A 20,678-nucleotide genomic window follows, 5' to 3' on the forward strand; every position below is an offset into this window, starting at 1 on the left:
ATAGATCAATGGAACAGGACAGAAAGCCCAGAGATAAATCCATGCACATATGGTCACCTTATCTTTGATAAAGGAGGAAAGGCTATACAATGGAGAAAAGACAGCCTCTTCAATAAGTGGTGCTGGGCAAACTGGACAGCTACATGTAAAAGAATGAAATTAGAACACTCCCTAACACCATACACAGAAATAAACTCAAATTGGCTTAAAGACCTAAATGTAAGGCCAGACACTTAGAGGAAAACATAGGCCCAACACTCTATGACATAAATCACAGCAAGATCCTTTTTCACCCACCTCCTAGAGAAATGGAAATAAAAACAAAAATAAATGGGACCTAATGAAACTTAAAAGCTTTTGCACAACAAAGGAAACCATAAACAAAACAAAAAGACAACCCCCAGAATGGAGAAAATATTTGCAAAAGAAGCAACTGACAAAGGATTAATCTCTAAAATTTACAAACAGCTCATGCAGCTCAATTGGCTTAAAGACCTAAATGTAAGGCCAGACACTTAGAGGAAAACATAGGCCCAACACTCTATGACATAAATCACAGCAAGATCCTTTTTCACCCACCTCCTAGAGAAATGGAAATAAAAACAAAAATAAATGGGACCTAATGAAACTTAAAAGCTTTTGCACAACAAAGGAAACCATAAACAAAACAAAAAGACAACCCCCAGAATGGGAGAAACTATTTGCCAACGAAGCAACTGACAAGGGATTAATCTCCAAAGTATACAAACCGCCCATGAGTTCAATATCAAAAAAACAAATAACCCAATCAAAAAATGGGCGAAGGTGTGGCACATATATACAATGGGATAATACTCAGCCATAAAAAGAAATGAAATTGAGTTATTTGTAGTGAGGTGGATGGACCTAGAGTCTGTCATACAGAGTGAAGTAAGTCAGAAAGAGAAAAACAAATACTGTATGCTAACACATGTGTATGGAATCTAAAAAAAAAAAAAAGGTTCTGAAGAACCTAGGGGCAGGACAGGAATAAAGATACAGACATAGTAAATGGACTTGAGGACACGGTGAGGGGGTAGGGTAAGCTGGGGTGAAGTGAGAGAGTGGCATGGATATAAATACTACCAAACGTAAAATAGATAGCTAGTGGAAAGCAGCCACAAAGCACAGGGAGATCAGCTCGGTGCTTTGTGACCACCTAGAGCTGTGGGATGGGGAGGATGGGAGGGAGACGCAAGAGGGAGGAGATATGGTGTTATATGTATATGTATAGCTGATTCACTTTGTTTTAAAGCAGAAACTATCACACCATTGTAAAGCAATTATACTCCAATAAAGATGTTAAAATAATAATAATTAAAAAACAAACAAAAAAACTTCCCTCTTAGACCTACATCCCATAAGTTTTGATATGTCATGTTTTCATTTTCATCTGTCTCAAGATAGTTTTTGATTTCCCTTTTGATTTCTTCTTTGACCCGTTGGTTTTTCAGAGTGTATTAATTTTCACGTTTGTGAGTTTTCCATTTTTCCTCTTGTTATTGATTTCTAGTTTCATGCCATTGTGTTAAGAAATGATACTCAATGTGATTTCAATCTTCTTAAACTTGTTAAGACTTGTTTTGTGGTCCAACATATAATCTATCCTAAAGAATGTTACATATGCACTTGAAAAAAGAGCATGTTCTACTGCTGTTGGATGGAATGTTCTATATATGTTTGTTAGGTCTTTTCTGTATAATGTGTTGTTCAAGTCCAGTGTTTCCTTATTGCTTTTGTGTCTGGATGATCTATCCATTGTTGAAAGTGGGATATTGAAGTCTCCTACTGTTATTGTATTGCTACCTGTTTCTCCCTTCAATTCTGTTAAAATTTGCTAAATATAATTAGGTGCTTTAATTTTGGGTGCATATATATTCACAAGTGTTATATCCTGTTATAGACTTACAAGTTCATATCCTGTTATGTATGAATTGATCCCCCCTGTCATTATATAAAAACCTTCTCTGTCTCTTGGTCAGTTTTTTACTTGAAGTCTGTTTTGTCTGTTATAAGTACAGCTACCCCTGCTTTCTTTTGGTTACTATTTGCATGAATATCTTTTTCCATCCCTTCACTTTCAGCCTGTGTGTATCCTTAGCGATCAAGTGAGTCTCTTGTGGACAGCATATAGTTGGATCTTGTTTTTTTAATCTATTCAGCCACTCGATGTCTTTTGATTGGAAAATTTAATCCATTTACTTTTAAAGTAATTATTGAAAGGTAAAGACTTACTATTGCCATTTGGTTAATAGTTTTCTCACTATTTTATAGTTCCTTTGTTCCTTTCTCTTCTCTTGCTGTCTTCCTGGGTTTTTCAACTTCTGATGTATATTTTTTCATGTCTTAATAATTTTTAATGCCTTTCAGTTCTTTTTAGTAGGTTATAGTTCTGAATTGTATTTGAGAATGGCTCTTTGACATGCTTCCATTTCCTTTATGGATATTGTTTTCCTCATTTTCCTTATAATAACTTTGTATGGAGATTGTGTTACTTTTCAGATGCGCATCTTTATTTACTGTTGCTGAACTTTTAGAATACTTATTTTGCATAGCTTTTCTAACCTCACAGAGCTTCTGCTTATGTTTTCCACTATTGTTCAAATATATGGCAGCTGGATTTCTGAGATTTCCTGACTCTTCTCCTACCAACCCCATTTTATCTTTATATGGATCTTCCTTTGGTCTCTGTTAATTCTGTCTTGATGATTTTTCATTCTACTCTCAGAAAATTCTCCTCAGTGGAGGCCCTATTCTGAAAAAGAGCCCTGGCTCTTCGGTTGGAGAATTAACGTGGCCTGTGCTGCCTTAGCCACTTCAGACCTTGCAGGTTTCTTGTACTTACCTGTTATTGGAGTGGGGATGCATTTCCCTTTTCCAGCTACTGTTCTTGAATTGGCTGGACACATTTTCCAGTGAATACCCACTGGATTTTTTGTGGTTCTCTTGGTATTAGGTATGCTCTTACAGTTTCTATAGGGGAGATAAAATTTTGCCTCTGTCCTCTAAGGGTTTTTGGCTAGGTCTGAGAATTAAATTGATGTAGGAAAGATTAACAGGAGAAAAGCATACAAATTAATATCAGTTTTATGTGGCATGGGAGCCCTTATAAGGAAATGAAGACCCAAAGAAGCAGTTAGAATCTAACATCTATACACTGAGTTGGTCAAACAGTAGTAAATTGTGAAAATGAGACAACAGAAGGAGATCATTAATCATAGAGCAGTGACTTGGGAGATAAGGGTTAGTTTACAAGGTTTGTTTTTACAGATTTCTTTCGGCTTCAGCTCCCATCCCTGGAGACAACAATATTACTTTCTTCCTGGTATAGAGGGAACATCTTCCATATGGGTGTTTTATCTCTTCCTTTCAGGGAGATCAGCATACCCTACTTGTACCTGCTGTTTTCAAGTGCTTTAGCTCAAAATAATCCTTGTGCCAAGTGACATATTTTGGAGTGAGTGGCACATTCTACTACCCTTTGCTTCCCTTTATTCCTCCTGCATGGACAACAGTGATACACAGATCTTGTGGCTTTGGTGTTTTTTCTATATCCATGTTTATTTTGGAGTTTGTGGGAAACTTTGCCTCGTTTTATTTGTTTGCTTGTTTTGGTAAAGGCTGTCCATGGGTTTTTAATTTTGTTATCTAATTGCTTTGTCTGTTTTTATGTGGGAATTTAGGAAGATCCAAAAGCTATGCTATCTGCTATTACCATCTTCTCGAGTCCTATCGGTTGTTTTTTTTTTTGTTTTTCCTTTTGCTTATTCCCAGCAGGGTCTGAAAAATCTGAAGATAAAGTGCTTCTGCTTGATATGTTAGGTTCTATTATGACTATTTGATTAGTACACATTTCTGTGCCTAATAAAGACTCTTTAGTTATAGTGTTCATTTCCTTCATTAATGATTACTATAGAGAATTGAATGTCTAGAGCTAAAAAGAAAGTTTAGAGTCTGTGTCCTGGTGAGTTTTGTTTGTTTATTAGCTGACTGTAGTTGTGAGTCTCATAACTTGATGAGTGACTGATTATTATGGTCCTATGCACTTATATATGACTTTTTGTTGCCCTTTCAGTAATTATATATGTAGTTATATATGGTCCTATGTTGCCCTCCTAGTGGTTCTCTCTTCCTTTCCTGTTTCACACATCTTTTCCAAATGCTATATGCTGCTTATCTAAGTAACCTGTTATAGAAACAAAGGTCTTGCCATTTCTTAATTAATGACCATGACTGCCCTAAACACTGTTACTGAGTGGAAGAAAACTATAGCAGAGACTAGTTTTATTCAAGTGTTTATTTTGTGCAATAGCTTTTACATTTCTTCCTGCTGAGGATTTTAAAAGCCGAATAATATTTTGTCACTCAGCATAAAATTTAGCATAATTGCTTATAATAATGCTATCACAGTCCAGTTTATTTTGATTTTTCCTATCAAAACATTAATACTCTCACTTTTAAGGAGTTTATGGGCTGGCAAGTGACACTGATCTGAATGAATGAATGAATTATTAAATAAATAATGAAGGAAAAAGGAAGACAGAGAGAGAGAAAGTGTATGTGTGCTTGTGTGTGTGTGTGTGTGTGTGTGTGTGTGTGTGTGTGTGTGTATTCAGGTTGTCTGTTTCTTCTTGAGTGAGTTTTGGTGGCTTGTTATCTTTCAAGGAATTGGCCTATTTCATCTCTGTTGATGAATTTATGGGTATAGAGTTATTTGTAGTGTTCCTTTATTACTTTTTAATGTATGGTAGGTCAGTAGTGATGTCTCTCTCCTCTTTCATATCTGATATTGATAATTTGTGCCTTCTCTCTTTTTTTGTTTGTCAGTCTGACTGAGCTTTATGTATTTTATTCATGTTTTCAAAGAATCAACTTTTAGTTTTACTGATTTTCTCTATTTTTCTATTTTCAATTTTATTAATTTCTTCTCTAATATTAATTTTCTTTTTTTGCTTAAATTTGTTTTAATTTGCTCTTCTTTTTCCAATTTCCTACAGAAGAAGCATAGGTTACTGATTTTAGTCATTCTTCCTTTTTTTCTAATGTATGCATTTAATGCTATATGTTTTGAACAGGGATTACATTTAAATTTTAGTGAAACCACATGGTTTATTGAGAAAGCTTCCTGAAAGAACAGGTTCATGAGGCACATAAAAAAGAAAAATTTTGTTGAATTATGGGGTGTATATGACAGATTAGAAGTGAATAATAGTCTGGCAGGGGAAGGAATAGTTAGAACTCCATGTTTGCCAGTGAAATTATGATGAAAGAAAAGGCATTAAAGATAACCTGTAAGGTGTATTATTTTCCACTAAACAATTATGTATTTGTATTTCATTTTTAAAACATTAGTGATGGTGATTAAAATCTCTGTGTAGTTGTCACTGAAAAGAACAGTGTTTGACTACAGTGTACATACTGAAATGCCTTTTTAAAGACATCATCATGATGTAGTCTGTGTCTAATATATATCACCTGCACAGTTTTCTTATTTAACTTATAGATGATAGTTACCATCATAGGAGAAGCATGTATCTATTTGACTGATTCTTATGTTTTCTTTTTTTTTTTTCTTATGTTTTCTTTTCTTGCAGAAATGCTGAGCCGATTGTCAGGATTAGCAAATGTTGTTTTGCATGAATTATCAGGAGATGAAACTGATGAGAATATGAGGGCTTCCTTAGAACCTGTGAGTAGCTCTGTTCTGAATTAAACTAATGAGAAATATGTTCCGTGTTCTTCTGAGGACAAGAATTTAAGGTAGAAGGGTGTGAGCAGCCTTCCTTGTGCTAGGTGGAAGAGAAGATTAAGAAAAATATTGAGACTTTGTAAATGATCCTTTTCCTGTAAGTTTGTAGCCTATGAGACACAGTGATGGGAATCAAGTCCTGGATGAGATTAGAAAGATTGTCCTCATTTGTCCCCCTGGGGCTTACTTAGTGCTAGATTATTTTAACTCCTCGGATATGTATTCCTGTTTCATAGGAAAGGTTTGAAACAACAAATGGTGGAACTGGAGCACCTTTTGAGTTTCAGACCATCTGTTTGCTATTGTAAATTCATCTATCACTTCTCTTATAGTTTGTATTGTACTTTTTGAAGGTCACATAGGACTCAAAAAAAGTCCTTTCACTTTCTTAAAAGACAAGCAGTATTCCCTGGTATTAAGAGAATTTTATTCAACTACTCTCTTAATTTTAAATTTTGAGCTCTTCCACTAAATGTTTTGTGATCTTTGCTTCCCTTTATTTTTCTCTTTGGTAAAATTAGTATGATAAGACTGTAAATGAGATAATGTTTGTAAAATAGTTAACATTTACAAAATACTTAATATATATTGCAATGGCTATGATAATAATTATTGGTTAATAATAATATTGGGTAATAACTAATATTAGGTAGTTATTATTGGAAAGATTTCTTTTTAAAATTTAAAAAATTTTTATTTTTATTTCCTCTGCCAGGTAAGTATGAGCGTGTCCCTGTCTGTCCCTGCACAGCCTAGACGCCTTACAGTGTACACACATGCTCACTTTGCTCCCCCTCCCTACTCATTCCCCCTCCTCCACCCTCCACCATCCTCCACACCCCATCCTTTTCCACAACTCTCAGCCCCTCCAAACAACTCTTATAATAATATCCAAGCAACATCTCTGGAGGACTTCCACAGCCCAGGGCATTCAGTCCCCGGGAATTTTACCACTAGGCTGCAAGATTTACATAAGCCAAGCCCCATTCTTGACAACTAAGGCTCCTCCTTACCTCCAACCCATACGCTGCCCCTGGGTCCTCATCTCCTCAGAAAGATTTCTTAAGTAAGGATATGAGTTGGACAAGAGATAAGATAAAGTTGGAATGAAGGAACTCCTGTTTGGAAGCTGATAGCTTTTCCCTTGTAAGTTGGCAACTTTTTGTCTAAATACCAGGAATTACCCCAAGAATCTGACATGGAATTTAATGATAGAACACAAGAGGATGTTCTGGCGCGCCTGGCTTATGCAGAGCAGTTGGTGCAGGAACTAAAAGAAACCATTGGACAGAAGGATGCTCAACTACAGCAGAAGGATGAAATTCTACAGGTACCATTGTCCTTTCTTGCCAAGCACTTGATAAAAGACTTAACAGTCACTTTGATTTTTTTCTTCACTTAGATTAGTAGAGAATCTGAGTTCCCTACTAGTCTAAGATGATGCCTACTGAGAATAACTTGTTATATGCTGGATAAGTGATGAATAAGCATTTGTGTATTTACCATCATTGTTCTCTGACAGGAAGAAAGAAAAGCTGCTGATAACAAAATTAAAAAACTAAAACTTCATGCTAAGGCCAAATTAGCTTCTTTGAATAAACACATAGAAGAGATGAAGGCACAAGGAGGGACTGTTCTGTTCACAGAACCTCAGTCAGAGGAGCATCTCTCCAAGGTATGGTGACTGGGTATAATACACATTTTCTGAGTAGAAAAAGGCTCTCGTTATAGCAGATCTTCACTAATCACAAAAATTTATGAAGCTAAAGTAATACAGCCCTAAATGCAGTCCTTTTTTAAAAAAAATATTTATTTATTTATTTGGCTCTGCTGGGTCTTAGTTGCAGCACATGGGATCTTCATTGTGACATGCGGGATCTTTTATTTGTGGCATGCAGGATCTTTTGTTGTGGCATGAAAACTCTTAGTTGTGACATGTGGGATCTAGTTCCCTGACCAGGGATCAAACCCAGGCCCCCTGCATTGAGAGCTCAGTGTCTTAGCCACTGGACCACCAGGGAAGTCCCCAATACCGTCCTTTCTTTTTGAGCTTGCAGTCTAGCTGGGCTGTGGGCCAAACACAGAATAAAAGGCCAAATTTCCAAATTCCAGAAAATATGGAAATTAAATATTAGTTGTGACCTAGACTTTCAGGGAGTTAAAAAGGCTAACAGGAAGAAAAAAAAATTAAATTGAGGCATTTAAGTAGGAGAGGCACATAGCTTTTGGAGGAGTTTTATCTTTAGTTAGAAGATTGAACTAGGTGAACTCTAAGGTTTCTCCCATCTCTGAAATTCTTTAGTTCAGTGACTTGATACAGAATATCCTTTGTCTTTATATGGCCACATAATAGTATTAAAGTTTCATGCATTGTGGGCTTAATCAGCTAGATTACTTTGGGCTCCTCTAAGTGATGCTCTGTAGGTTTATGACTGCCACCAACAAAAACGTTCAAGGTTGGGGATGGAGAGAGGAGTGAGGAAAGTACCTATGCCTTTTGAGGAATAGAGCATTGTCCTAATACTTGTTCTTATTACCTTTCCTCTATGGTTAAACCCCAAATATTCACATTCAGCCAGCTAGTTAGAGAACAAGAAACTTCAGTTGTTTGGAGAGTTTGGTATAGAATACAGAGAGGCCAGCACATCACAGTACACATTACCAGTTGGCTTAGATGTAACTCTACGTAAGAAACCTTTTAATTTTTTCTTAGATTTCACTCTGTTTTATTTTTTGACCCACTAATATTCTTATTCACAATGATTTTAGTTTTTGGGAAATGGGATTTTAATCAATTCTCTAGGCACAACCTTTGGGGTCACTAGTTTGCTCACTAGTACTGTGGTTAGTCTTTCCTTCCTGGGTGTAATGCTCAGAAGATATTACTTTTCCTGAATTGATAGCCTTATTTAACTTCTCAAAGCTAATTTTAGAAGCTTCTCTTACTCTTCTCAACTAATGTATTCATTTTGATTCTTCTTTTCTTACTTTTTGTTTTTTTCCTCTCATTATTCTTTCTTCCCCTGGCTGTGGTAGCACCAACCTGTCACTCCCCATGTGGCTTTGTTTCTTTTAACTTTTCCCTCTGCTATGTTGTTAGATTTTTAAATCATCCATTTTATACTCTGCCTTTTTTTTTTTTTTTAAAGCTCTGAGACCTTAAACAAATTAGCATCTTGTAGCTTCCTTTCCTTCCTCTGTTAAATAAAAGGGTTGGATTAAATGATTTCTAAGTTCCATCAATCAGTCACAGCAACTCTTTAACTATTGTATACCCATGACAGAGCTTGATAGTCTCTGGAAAGCATAGTTGAAGAAATGATGGCAATCCTCAGATACTTGACTATTATGTGGAAGAAAGTGTAAAATTATTCTGTGTGGTTCCAATAAGCAGGCTAGGTTCATTTTGGGGGTTAGGGGCTGGTGGTAACTTCAGATGGGAGGTAGAATCTGGTTCAGTCGAAGGAAGAGATTTTGGGAAAAAATAGATTATTGAAATATTTGAATTCCTCCCCCCTCCCCGCCACTGTCTCTTTTATGATGCTTTGCCCCTCACTTAGCAGCTGTGTTTTCCTGAATTCTGTCCTCTAGTTCCTCAAGGCAGTGAGACTATGAGTTTTCTGCTATGTTTTAGTCCTATATGTCACTGACTGGTTTTGCCCTCAGACTAAAAACTATAAAAATGGGAAACATGGTGCCATTTCTTCCAAGTATTGACTCCGCTCTGGTATCTTCCTGCTTTTGGTTGCTCTCCAGCATTTTCAGATAGCTGTTTTTCTATATTGTCCAGTTTATAGTGGTTTTCTGAGGGAGGATGATTCTAATAGGAACTACTTGGCCATACTGAAACTGGAAAACTCTAAGATTCCTTCCTTGTTGTTAGGTCAGGTGTTATTTTTTGCTCCCATCAGTTGGATAACACTATAATCAAATGGCTGTATAGGGCAAATTATATTCTTTTATTTAAATGACTTTATCTCCTGCGTTTTCAGCATGACAAGAGTTCCACAGAAGAAGAGATGGAAGTAGAAAAGATAAAACATAAACTCCAGGAGAAGGAGGAACTAATTAGCAGTTTGCAAGCCCAGCTTAGCCAGGCACAGGCAGAGCAAGCTACACAGGTAGGGGTGTAAGTCACCTCATAATCATTAAGTTAACAAATCACTAAAGCCCAATGGATTTTTATATGACTAATAACATTAGTTCTATAATATTTGTCTATGAATCTATCAATTTCCTTCCTTCCTTCTTCCTTTTCCTTCTCTTTCCTCCCTTCCTTCCTTCCCCACTAAGTCTAGTAATTTTACTAGACTGTGCATTGGTGTTTGTCATCCATGGTTGATATTTGTAGATAACCAGTATGCTTTTTCAATATTTGGTTTTGCACATTTTTATTTCAGAAGAATTTTCTTGAATTATATAGCTGTAGTATTTAGTCTGTTTTCTTCTTTGGGGACTTCTATTATCCATATGTGCCATCTTTGATTATATTCCATTTTGTCACTTTTGGTTCCTTTTTACCTCTTCATTTTCAAAAGTTTCTTTCTTTTTTTTTCTTATTTTATTTAAGGCATTCTATTTTATTTACTTTTGTGTTCCTTCTTGTTTTGTGTTCTTTTCTGAAATGAATTTTCAGAATTTATTTTGATTCAGAAGAATCAAATTTTTCCTGAATTCTGTCACCTCATTTCTGAGTTTTTCTAATTCTCATTTTTAAATTTTATTCTTTCATGTCTTGTATAATTTTCTTAATTTTTTTAACACCTGTTGAAATAAATTGCAATTTTGATTTTTAAAAAATTAATTAATTACTTTTATTGGAGTATAGTTGCTTTACAATGTAGTGTTAGTTTCTACAGCAAAGTGAATCAGCTATATGCATACTTATATTCCCTCTTTCTTGGATTTCCTTCCCATTTAGGTCACCACAGAGCACTGAGTAGAGTTCCGTATGCTCTACAGTCGGTTCTGATTAGTTATCTATTTTATGCATAGTAGTGTATATATGTCAATCCCAATCTCACAATCCATCCCATCCCCACTTCCCCCTTTGGTATCCATACTCGATTTGTTTTTTGAGCATGCCTATGGTATGCTTTTCTCACCTGCTCCTTAGTTTTCTTTTTTTTTAATAATAACTTTGGATGGGATTTGACCTTGATTATTTTATGCTTCTTATTTTTGTGTGAAATTAATTTTCCTAAACTTTTAGAAGGAGGCTTGATTCGGGAAAACTTTTTTTATTTAACAGACTTTTTTCTTTTGTTGTTTTTGTGTTGTGTTCAAAGATAAGGCAGGTGGATTTCTGAGATTTCCTGGCTTTCTTCTTCCTGCCCTTCACTCTGGTCTATACCAAATTTGCTCAATAGTAATATAATGTGGGTCATGTGTATAATTTTAAATTTTTTAGCAGCTACATTACAAGAGGTAAAGAAGAAACAGGTAAACTTAATTTTAACAATATATTTCATTTAGTTCAATTTATTAAAAATATACTTTTAAGGTTAATATAAAATTATTTTTGTGTAAATTTATAATTTTTTTCTGCACTAAGTCTGAAATTTGGTGTGTAGTTTATATTATATATCAATTTAGATGCTAAATTTTCATTGGAAATACTTCATCTGTGTTTAGATTTCATAAAATTTCCAGTTGAGAAAATAGATTCATATACTCAAGTTGTTCCATACATATATAGAAACTTTCTAATAACTGAACTGAGTGCTGAAACATCATTTTCCTTTAATATTTGCATCCACATTTAGAAACTGGTTAATTATTTAGAATCGTTAATTTGACTTTGAAAAACATATCAGCTTTAAAGCTACATCTGTGAGAAATGAAAGCACATGTCCACATAAAGACTTGTATATGCATGTTCATAGCAGCTTTACTTGTGAAACCAAAAACTAGAAACAACATGTCTATCAACAGGAGAATATTTAAACACACAATGGAATACTACTTAGAAATAAAAAAGAAAGAACTATGCATCGGTAGTACACCTTTATTTTAAACTTAAAAGTGTTTCTATACTTATTTTTGAAATAGAAAAATAATGCAATAAAAATAAGTATTTATATTTTAATTACCAATTATGATTTACATAGGTATCAACTGTTATTCATGCTCTCTGCATAAAGTATTCTAATAAACACATCACATAGGTGTGTAGGAAAAAAATTATTTAAATGGAATCAATCCATTGCCACTGGCTAGATAGCTGGTATGTATTTATTATAACACTAGGAGCAACATGCACACTTATTACTTGCACAATTCAGCAGTATATTATGTGATGCAACAAGTAAAGTGAAATATAATCATACCAAAACACAATTGTATTTAATGGAAAAATAATTTATACTTAAGTTAATTAAAATTAAATAATATTAATAATTAAATTTACATTAAGCATATTTCAAGCCCTTGATAGCCACATGAATTGATATATGAATATATCATAGTTGATAATGAATATTATAGCACGTGTATAGCCCTTTGTCTTCTATTTCTGTTATCCCTATTCTGTTTAATTTCTATTTCACACCTAGAAGTCTTTTCTTGGTGCAGTCGGTGTCTTGGAAGGCAGCCCTGATGAGTTAGTTTTGAGACTTCAGCTGGGCCAGATTGTTCTAGCACTTTTGTCCTTTTTACTGTGGACCCCTTGCATTCAGCCAGTATTGGAGAATGGGAAAGCCCTGCCAATTTAAGCTGTTGTTCTAAGACTGGCCAACTGTGCTTTCCAATAAGAATTTACTGGCTATTTGGAGGTTTTCCTGTTCTCAAGGCCATCAGATGTTGCTCTGTCACTGCCTTCTTCCTATTGTACAGACTCTAATACCAGAGTCTTTTGGTGGCTTGTCTCTACCTACTTGTATTTTGGGGTTTGTAGTACTACCTTCCTAATTTATTGTAAATATTGTCCATGGGTTTTTGATTTTATTATCTAGTTGTACTGTCTGGTTCTATGTGAGGATTCAGAGAAATTGAACAACTGCTGCTATTGTTTTTGTTTTCCTCTGACAAATAATTTTGATAATTAAAAAAAAAACACAGTACATGCAATTCCCTTCAGTGTTAAGTAGAAATTAGAAGGATATTGATAGGTATTTAGGGCAAATGAGAAAGGGAGGTCCAAGAATTAAGAGTGCCAATTCTTTTGCTTAAATATTTTTTTCTTCTATGTCTTCAGTTTGCTAAGAGTTCAACAGAGATGGAAGAATTTTTAATGATGAAGAAACAGCTCCAAGAGAAGGAGGAACTCATTAGCACTTTGCAAACCCAGCTCAGCCAGACACAGGCAGAGCAAGCTGCTCAGGTAGGGTAGAAGGTACCTCAGAATCATTGGAATAAAGAATCATGAAAGTTTAAGATTATTACATGACAAGTCAATTCAGACAGTTTATTTTTAAAACTTTAGTAGATGAAAGTATAGTAGCTAGAATGTTACAGTAGAAATTAGAAGCGTGTGGTAGTAGAAGAAATTAGAAGTGTTATTTACCTTGATGAATACACCATAGCTTAATTTATGGCTGTTTCTTAGTTCTACAGGCCCAGAAACTTGGTTTTAATAGCACACAGAGATTCTGTCTTTTAGGAAGGAATGAGCTTATGCTAAGTTCAAAAGAGACTGTTAGATAAACCAAAAGAAATACAAGTGATTAAGTCCATTATTTCTTTATGGTAAAATCTTAATGATAAGTTAAATTATAGTCAGAAGATTACTTAGTGATTATGTAATGAGAAAGTGGTATACATTATGTGATTCAATGTTAAAAGCCACCAATATGTGACTTTCTTCCTCATAGTTATTTCTGCTACCGGGACCAGACTGTTTGGACTGGCATCCTCAACACTTTCTCTCTATTTTTCTAAATTTCCAGTTTGACCACTCACTCATATTTTTCCTTTGGGAATGCTTTTGACTCAAGAAACATTTTTTTTTTCTTTTTTCCCTCAAGTGCCTTTGTATAATAGCTAATCTTATCCATTGGGTGTTTGATGTTTACTTTATTGATAACTTGTAGTATTAGTGGTGCTCTCTGTCTATGGATTACCTACTGCTGTGTATACATTTAAAACTGAATATCCTAAAATCCTTAGTTTTACCTATTAGCTTTTATTGTGTCCTTTTTTGTACACTTTATACAATGTAGGATGGAGAAATACAAAATATTTTTACCAAGTGGCTTAAAACATGGCAAGCCAAGATACACACACACACACACACACACACACACACACACACACACACACACACACACACAATGATGGATCTGTTAATACATTTATGTGAATTAACAGATCCATCGTAATACAAGCCATTCAGAATGTGCATCGCAAGCAACAATACAAACTGAAAGTATTTTGAGAGGTGAAAGGGTTTTACTTGCATGTGACAACCAAGGAAGGTTACATGGAAAACTCAGGATTTAGGTAAAGCTATGATGGATAGATAATATAGTTTCAACAAGGTGGGGAAGGTATTCCATTTGTGGGGAGTGGTGAGAGCAAAGTCTCAGGAAAAAGAATATGGTACATTTATGGGAAAGGATGTGTAGATGTGTTTGGCTCATGAAGGACTCCAATGCCTATACATTTGAAACACAGGATTTCAAATTCATAGTGATTTCAGAACTCAGATAATCAAAAATATTATGAAGATTTTTTTTTCTCCTACCTAGAAGGAGAGCCAAGGTTGGTTCAAGGTGTCACAAATTGAAAAATCAATAGTTGAAGGACCTGTGCAAAATGGACACGCGAAGAGCTGTTTGGCATGCTTAACCACAGATCTTAAGGAAATGAATAAGCAGGTGCGCACGAGCACATACACACACACAAAAAAACCTATGAACAAAACAAAAACACTACTGCCAAGCAACTCACAACCAGTCAATTTATTTCCATTTCATTTTGTTAAGAGCAAGTTACAAATGAGGGTGATCTAGGAGCCTGAAAGTAATGACAGTTGAAAATAGCTGTCTGGGGAGGTGGTGTGGATTTGGATGGAAATATACCAAGTTCTTTGGTAGAAGCAGTTCTTTGAAAATGAGATCTGAAAGAAAGATTTGTATTTCCAGTTGTAGAGAATCTTGAGTAAAAGATACATTCGTTTGAAGTTTATATTTATAGGGCATGAGAGTTTCACTGAAAGTTTTTGAGCGTGAGTGTGATATTCAAAGAATTGTCTAAGGCTTAACAGGAATCTAACTTTGTATGTTTAATATTCTAATCTCCTTAGATCTTTTAAAAATATACCTCTTGTATATTTAAACACTTCTATTAACCATGCAAATACAGTTTTTATTCGAAATTTATGTTTAGGCTGACTTCTGAATTTGATGGTAGGCTTTCTCTCTCATTCCGAAGTTAGCATCAAAGCCTATCTCTCTTCCAAAATTCTCATCCTTGGCATTCAAAATTTAATCTGAAAAACTTGTCTATCAATTCTCAGTGTCTGTGTTTGGAGAAGAGTCTGTGAGTTTTGTTTGTGCGATATTCTGGGAGTGTAACTTGTATAGTTTCTCTGGTGTGTCTTCAGTTGAGTTCCATGCAGCAGGTGGTCCGAGAGAAAGATGCCCGCTTTGAGACACAAGTTCGTCTTCATGAAGATGAGCTTCTTCAGTTAGTAACCCAGGCAGATGTGGAAACAGAGATGCAACAGGTGTGTTGCTAAAACCTAGTAGAATGATTGTAGTTTTGGTTAACATTTAATTAAGTTATCACAGCCACTTTTCCACCCTTACCCACTGCTCTTCACTTGGTCTGGGTTTGCTTATTAATTGCCTTCTTTTTGGTGTTCTTCTCTTCTGTTGCATATTGCTTATTTATTTTCCCTTACCTTGCCTTTTACCCCTTTAATCAGGTTGTCACTACTCAAAAGCTGAGTTTAATTGACAAATGTATGTGGTAGTCAGAAATTGGTTTCTCTTCAGTTTGCTGATTGTAGCTACCTTTGTGCATTGAAAACCTGATCCAAAGCTTCAAAAACAATGAAGTCAGTTTTAAACTTTAGAAAATTTAAAGATAAAAAGCAGTGATTTTGAAGCCATAAGGTCTTTTATTAACTCATTCATTTTTTAAAATTCATTGAGTAATTTTTGAAAATTGGCTTCATTGTTTTTAAGTTTATCATCTACTAACTCAAAAGTATCTGTTTCTGTTTAGTATGTAGTGCAGTGTGGTACCCAAAGGCACTCCAGTGGTATTTCATGGCTGATTCATTTAATTGTTTTTGAGTGAAAACTTCTTCCAAGTTCTAGGCAATCCTTCAGAATATACCACTAAATAAAGTTAATTTATATAGCACTTTTTAAAGTAGAATATTAATATATACATGTATCATTGACTTATTCATTCAACAAATGTTTATCAAGTGCCTGTCCCATGCATGAAAGTAGAAGAGAAATGGTTCTTGCCTATAGATAATATTCTCTTTGGTGAGTGGGATATACGTGTACCTATGTTATTTAGGTACAGGACATGACTATATAATTTTAAAAGTGGATATGTGTAATAAATATCTAATTATTAAAAAGGCTCCCTAATTCAGGGACTTCCTTGTGTCAGTTTGGTTGTTGTTGGTGCTCTGAAGAAGACATTTTTGGAGATTCTTTGTTGCTGCTGGATGGGAAGCATGGCATGCTGGTGTCCGACCCTTTAATCTGTCATCCTCAACATCTAAAAATCTTAAGTACACAAGTCTACCTGACATTTTGAAAGGTAAGCAGATAATGATGCTCATGTGTTAGCACATTATGTCTAAACGTTTTCTCCTCAGAAATTGAGGGTGCTGCAGAGGAAGCTTGAGGAGCATGAAGAAGCCTTGTTGGGCCGTGCTCAGGTTGTGGACCTGCTGCAACAGGAGCTGACTGCTGCCGAACAGAGAAACCAGGTACTGCCTTGTGATCTCTACTACCTGCCTTGGGAGTATTCATTTCCACTTTAGTTTGCCAGGCAGCAGGTATAAAATCCTGTTAGAAGCCTTCAGAGAATTGATGCCATTTATTCATTCTTTCAACAAATTCCCTGTGCTTAAGTCGTGGTGATACTATGATGAGCAAAATATATACAGTTCCTTCCCTCGTGAGGCTTACATTTCACATCTTTTATTGTTGCTCTTTTCCTTTGTGATTTTAGGTCTAGGGTCCTAGTTTCTTTAGAATGTCATATTTTCCTCTAAGGAGTTTATTTTCTGTCAGTTTACACCTTCTCTGTCTTCAGTGGTTCTTGTGCTTCATGTACTGTCCCTTCTTTGTTTGTTTTGTTGTTTAACTTTATGTTGAAATAATCCCACCATGCAATATTCCCTTAAATTTAAAGGTGATTAAGGATGCTGATGTTCTAAAATCTTAAACTCAGGTATCCTATTCCCTGACTGTAGCCCATCCTGTCATTCCCTTTCTTAGGCTGTCCTGACTTTCATTCTCATTAAGATTCTTTGATCCTTTCATGTGTTGCTCTGGTATGTTGGTTCTTTCTTGGCCTTGCTCCTTTCCTTATCTGGTATAGATCTGCGACTGACCATTTGGACTACTCCTTTACCAGCCCTTGGATTCCCTGTGTCCCTTCCCCTTCACATCCAGGGAGCCAAATCCTAATGTGGAGTCGGTGCCATGGTCCACATTCTCTGCTTGTTCATCTGGGTCCTGCATGCTGCTGGAGAAAGTCATATCCTTTCTTCTTAATTTTAAATTCTCCTTGAGAAGGACTGTCTTTCTTGCATAGAAACATGTTCCCATATCTCCAGTTCTAACAGAACCCATACCCTGACCCTGAGTCTCCTTTCTGGCTGTCATTGGATAGTCAGGTTCAAATCCCAGTTGTGCTACTTACTAGATAGGTACTATGGAGATAGTTACATGTGTGTGACTTTATGGTAAGTTTCCCTTATCTGCTCCTTTTAGTACCTTATAAGTATCTCTCTCATGGCCTCTAATATTTTGTATTATAATGATCTGTTTAAGTGTGACTCTCCCACTAAACTCTGAGTTCCTTGAGGGCAGGGACTGGATCCATTTATTCAGTATTTATTGAGTACCATGTACTCAGTATGCTATATATTATGCTAGATGCTGGAGAACAGTGATGATAAAACAGACACAGTCCCTTTCCTTATTGAACTAATTTTGTATTGGGAGACACATAAGTGAAAAGCTAATGACACAAATAAATATATATATGAATAAAAACTGTCAAAAGTATCAAGAAGCAAAAACAGAGGGTCTTACGCAATTGTAGGTTTGGTCCTGAGTGTCTAGGCCTGGGCTTCACCTGGAAGAGGCTCTTCACTATGCTTATTGAAATGAAAGAATGAATTTATGGTTCATGAGGCTTTGTCTTTTTTTCTTAGATTTTCTCCCAGCAGTTACAGCAGATAGAAGCTGAGCAGAGTACTTTAAGGAACACTATAGAAACAGAAAGACAGGAGTCCAAGATTCTGATGGAAAAGATGGAACTTGAAGTGGCAGAGAGAAAGCTATCTTTCCATAACCTGCAGGAAGAAATGCATCATCTTCTAGAACAGCTTGAACAGGCAGGTCAAACCCAGGCTGAACTGCAGTCCCGGTACAGTGCTTTGGAGCAGAAGCACAAAACAGAAATGGCAGAGAAGACCTCTCACATTTTGAGTCTTCAAAAGACTGAACAAGAGCTGCACTCTGCCTGTGATGCCCTAAAGGATCAAAATTCAAAGCTTCTCCAGGATAAGAGTGAACAGGCAGCTCATTCAGCTCAGGTCATTCAGCAGCTGGAAGGTCAGTATTTGATTGTGTTTGAAGCCCATTTGTCTAGCCCATTTGTCTAGCATCCCTTTAAAATTTCAGGGATCTCTTAGTGACATCATTTGCTTAAACCAATTGAATGAATACAATGATTAAGAAAGGTGTCTCTTCTGAACTCTTTGTTGCATTTCTCCCATCTCTGACTGAAGTTATAATCTGGCTTAATAACATTATTATTATAGTACTAAAAACTATTGATAGTAATGTGTCAGACATTAAAAAGAACCCTATGTGAAACATGACTGTGGTCTGAAGGGTTCACTGACTGAAATGAGTAGGATTTGAATTAATTTGTGGAAAACTCAGGCCAGATCTAGTTGCAAAGGTAGGGAGACTGAATTGCGTGGAGTCATCTTTACTTCTAAAGATGGATCTGAATGCTTTTCTTATAGGTGAAAATTTCTTTTTAAAGAAAACTTTTATCCTTTAAGGAGGTTTAAAGAAAACTTATTTTTTTAAAAATGTGTTATTATTAAAGTAATACACGCCTCTGATTTAGTTTAATTCTAAAAGATTGGCATACAGGAAAGATTTTAGAAAGCATTAAATTGAAGATCTGTATTGAAGAGAGCTGAACATTAACCAGAAAGCCTTAAGGGACATTACATGGGAACAGTGTGTTACATGAGCATGCTGTTCTCTTAATTGAACCATGTTCATGTTTAAAACTGTGCTATAGAATCTCAGTAGGATTTATAATGCTTACATGGAGAGTGAAGAAAATAAAATAAAAACACTAAGGGCATTTTCAAAGGGGAAAGGAAAAATGACTTTAAAAAAAAATACCTAGACCTGTTTTATTTTACCTTTGAAGGAGGTTTACTGAGATGTCCTTTGGTCCTTGAGAGCATTTAAACAATTTATAAAAATGTTGGTATTGGCATCGTAATTTTAATTAAGATAACTGAACTAGAATAAACAGCATATGGTGTATCCCTAGAAGATAACTCACTAAGTTTCAGGCTTGAGGCAAAGATCATTTCAATTTTCTTTTCTTTTCCTTAGATCAACTCCAGGAAAAATCCGAAGAAATCAACCAATTTCTAAATAAGACAACGTTGCTAAAACATGAAATAGCATCTCAGACTTCTTTGCCAGATGTTTCTAACGAGGGCACACAGGTAATTAAATGTGTACTTCCTATGAATATGATCTATTTGTCTTTGCTGTATCTCTACTTGGGTGTTCTAATAGAATTTATTCCAGAAAGCAGTATAAGCCTTCTGTCTTTTCTGCCTGATAAAATGCTTTTTTGGAGCCAATTCTATTTGAAAGGAATCATGAAAGACAGTAGTGTCCCAACAATGAATAATGAGAAAAAAGTAGACAATGAGCAGCATAACTTCAAGAGCCTTTCTAATTCTAAGGTCTTAGAACTCTGTATTGGAGATGAGTCATTAATTTTAACCTTATAATCAGCTTTCCCAGTTGAGAAATCAATTTTGTTTTTGGTAGACTGAGATTTGATCAAGTTTAAAGTATACAATTCAGTCTAACCAAACTTAAAAGTCTATTGTAGAAATCATAATGCCCACATTAATCAGTTAACAGTAAAAAGTTTAATTTCCTGTTGATTGGCCAGTATATTCTCTCTGCCTTCTGTAAAAGTCTCTGGGGAACTAGATTTTAATCACCAGAAGGCTGCTTATTGAGCTTGAATATCAGAACAAGGAGAGTTAGTTTGATGATCTTAATTAACTAGTGTCAAGCTGGGATAACTGGATTAATTCATCTCCATTATAAGATTATACCCTTCCAAACTGACAGATATATTGGTCAGCAGAGTCCCTTAGTTCCTGTGTAGTACTGTGCACTGATAAAAATTTTTGCTTCCTGGTTTTTGGCATCTAGGCTTTCCAATCTCTTCTATTCTCCCATTCCCAACTTTTTCCTCCAATGTTTTGTTAAGACATTTTTCAGCAACTCTAAAAAATTCAGATTCCATATATGTGTGTTAGCATACAGAATTTGTTTTTCTCTTTCTGACTTACTTCATTCTGTATGACAGACTCTAGGTCCATCCACCTCACTACAAATAACTCAATTTTCTTTCTTTTTATGGCTGAGTAATATTCCATTGTATATATGTGCCACATCTTCTTTATCCATTCATCTGTTGATGGACA

At 35.4% G+C, this 20,678-nt stretch overlaps 1 protein-coding gene across 11 annotated transcripts in view; it reads left to right on the forward strand.

The window, feature by feature from the left end:
* GOLGB1 (golgin B1) overlaps positions 1–20,678 on the forward strand; it is an 85,213-nt gene that overhangs the window by 13,757 nt on the left and 50,778 nt on the right. For 3 of the 11 annotated variants that reach the window (XM_007106934.4, XM_007106935.4, XM_007106938.4), the window contains exons 2-11: positions 5,613–5,707; positions 6,945–7,097; positions 7,290–7,442; positions 9,760–9,888; positions 12,963–13,088; positions 14,455–14,583; positions 15,312–15,434; positions 16,551–16,664; positions 18,123–18,525; positions 19,558–19,673. In XM_007106934.4, the coding sequence (XP_007106996.1) occupies positions 5,615–5,707; positions 6,945–7,097; positions 7,290–7,442; positions 9,760–9,888; positions 12,963–13,088; positions 14,455–14,583; positions 15,312–15,434; positions 16,551–16,664; positions 18,123–18,525; positions 19,558–19,673 (1,539 nt within the window). In that variant the 5' untranslated portion in view covers positions 5,613–5,614. The remainder of the gene's footprint in view (positions 1–5,612; positions 5,708–6,944; positions 7,098–7,289; positions 7,443–9,759; positions 9,889–12,962; positions 13,089–14,454; positions 14,584–15,311; positions 15,435–16,550; positions 16,665–18,122; positions 18,526–19,557; positions 19,674–20,678) is intronic. The other 8 variants (XM_007106940.4, XM_007106937.4, XM_007106942.4 and 5 more) reach the window with 6 other exon arrangements.

The sequence above is a fragment of the Physeter macrocephalus genome, chromosome 1, assembly GCF_002837175.3.
Source record: "Physeter macrocephalus isolate SW-GA chromosome 1, ASM283717v5, whole genome shotgun sequence".
NCBI classification, from domain to species: Eukaryota; Metazoa; Chordata; class Mammalia; order Artiodactyla; family Physeteridae; genus Physeter; species Physeter macrocephalus.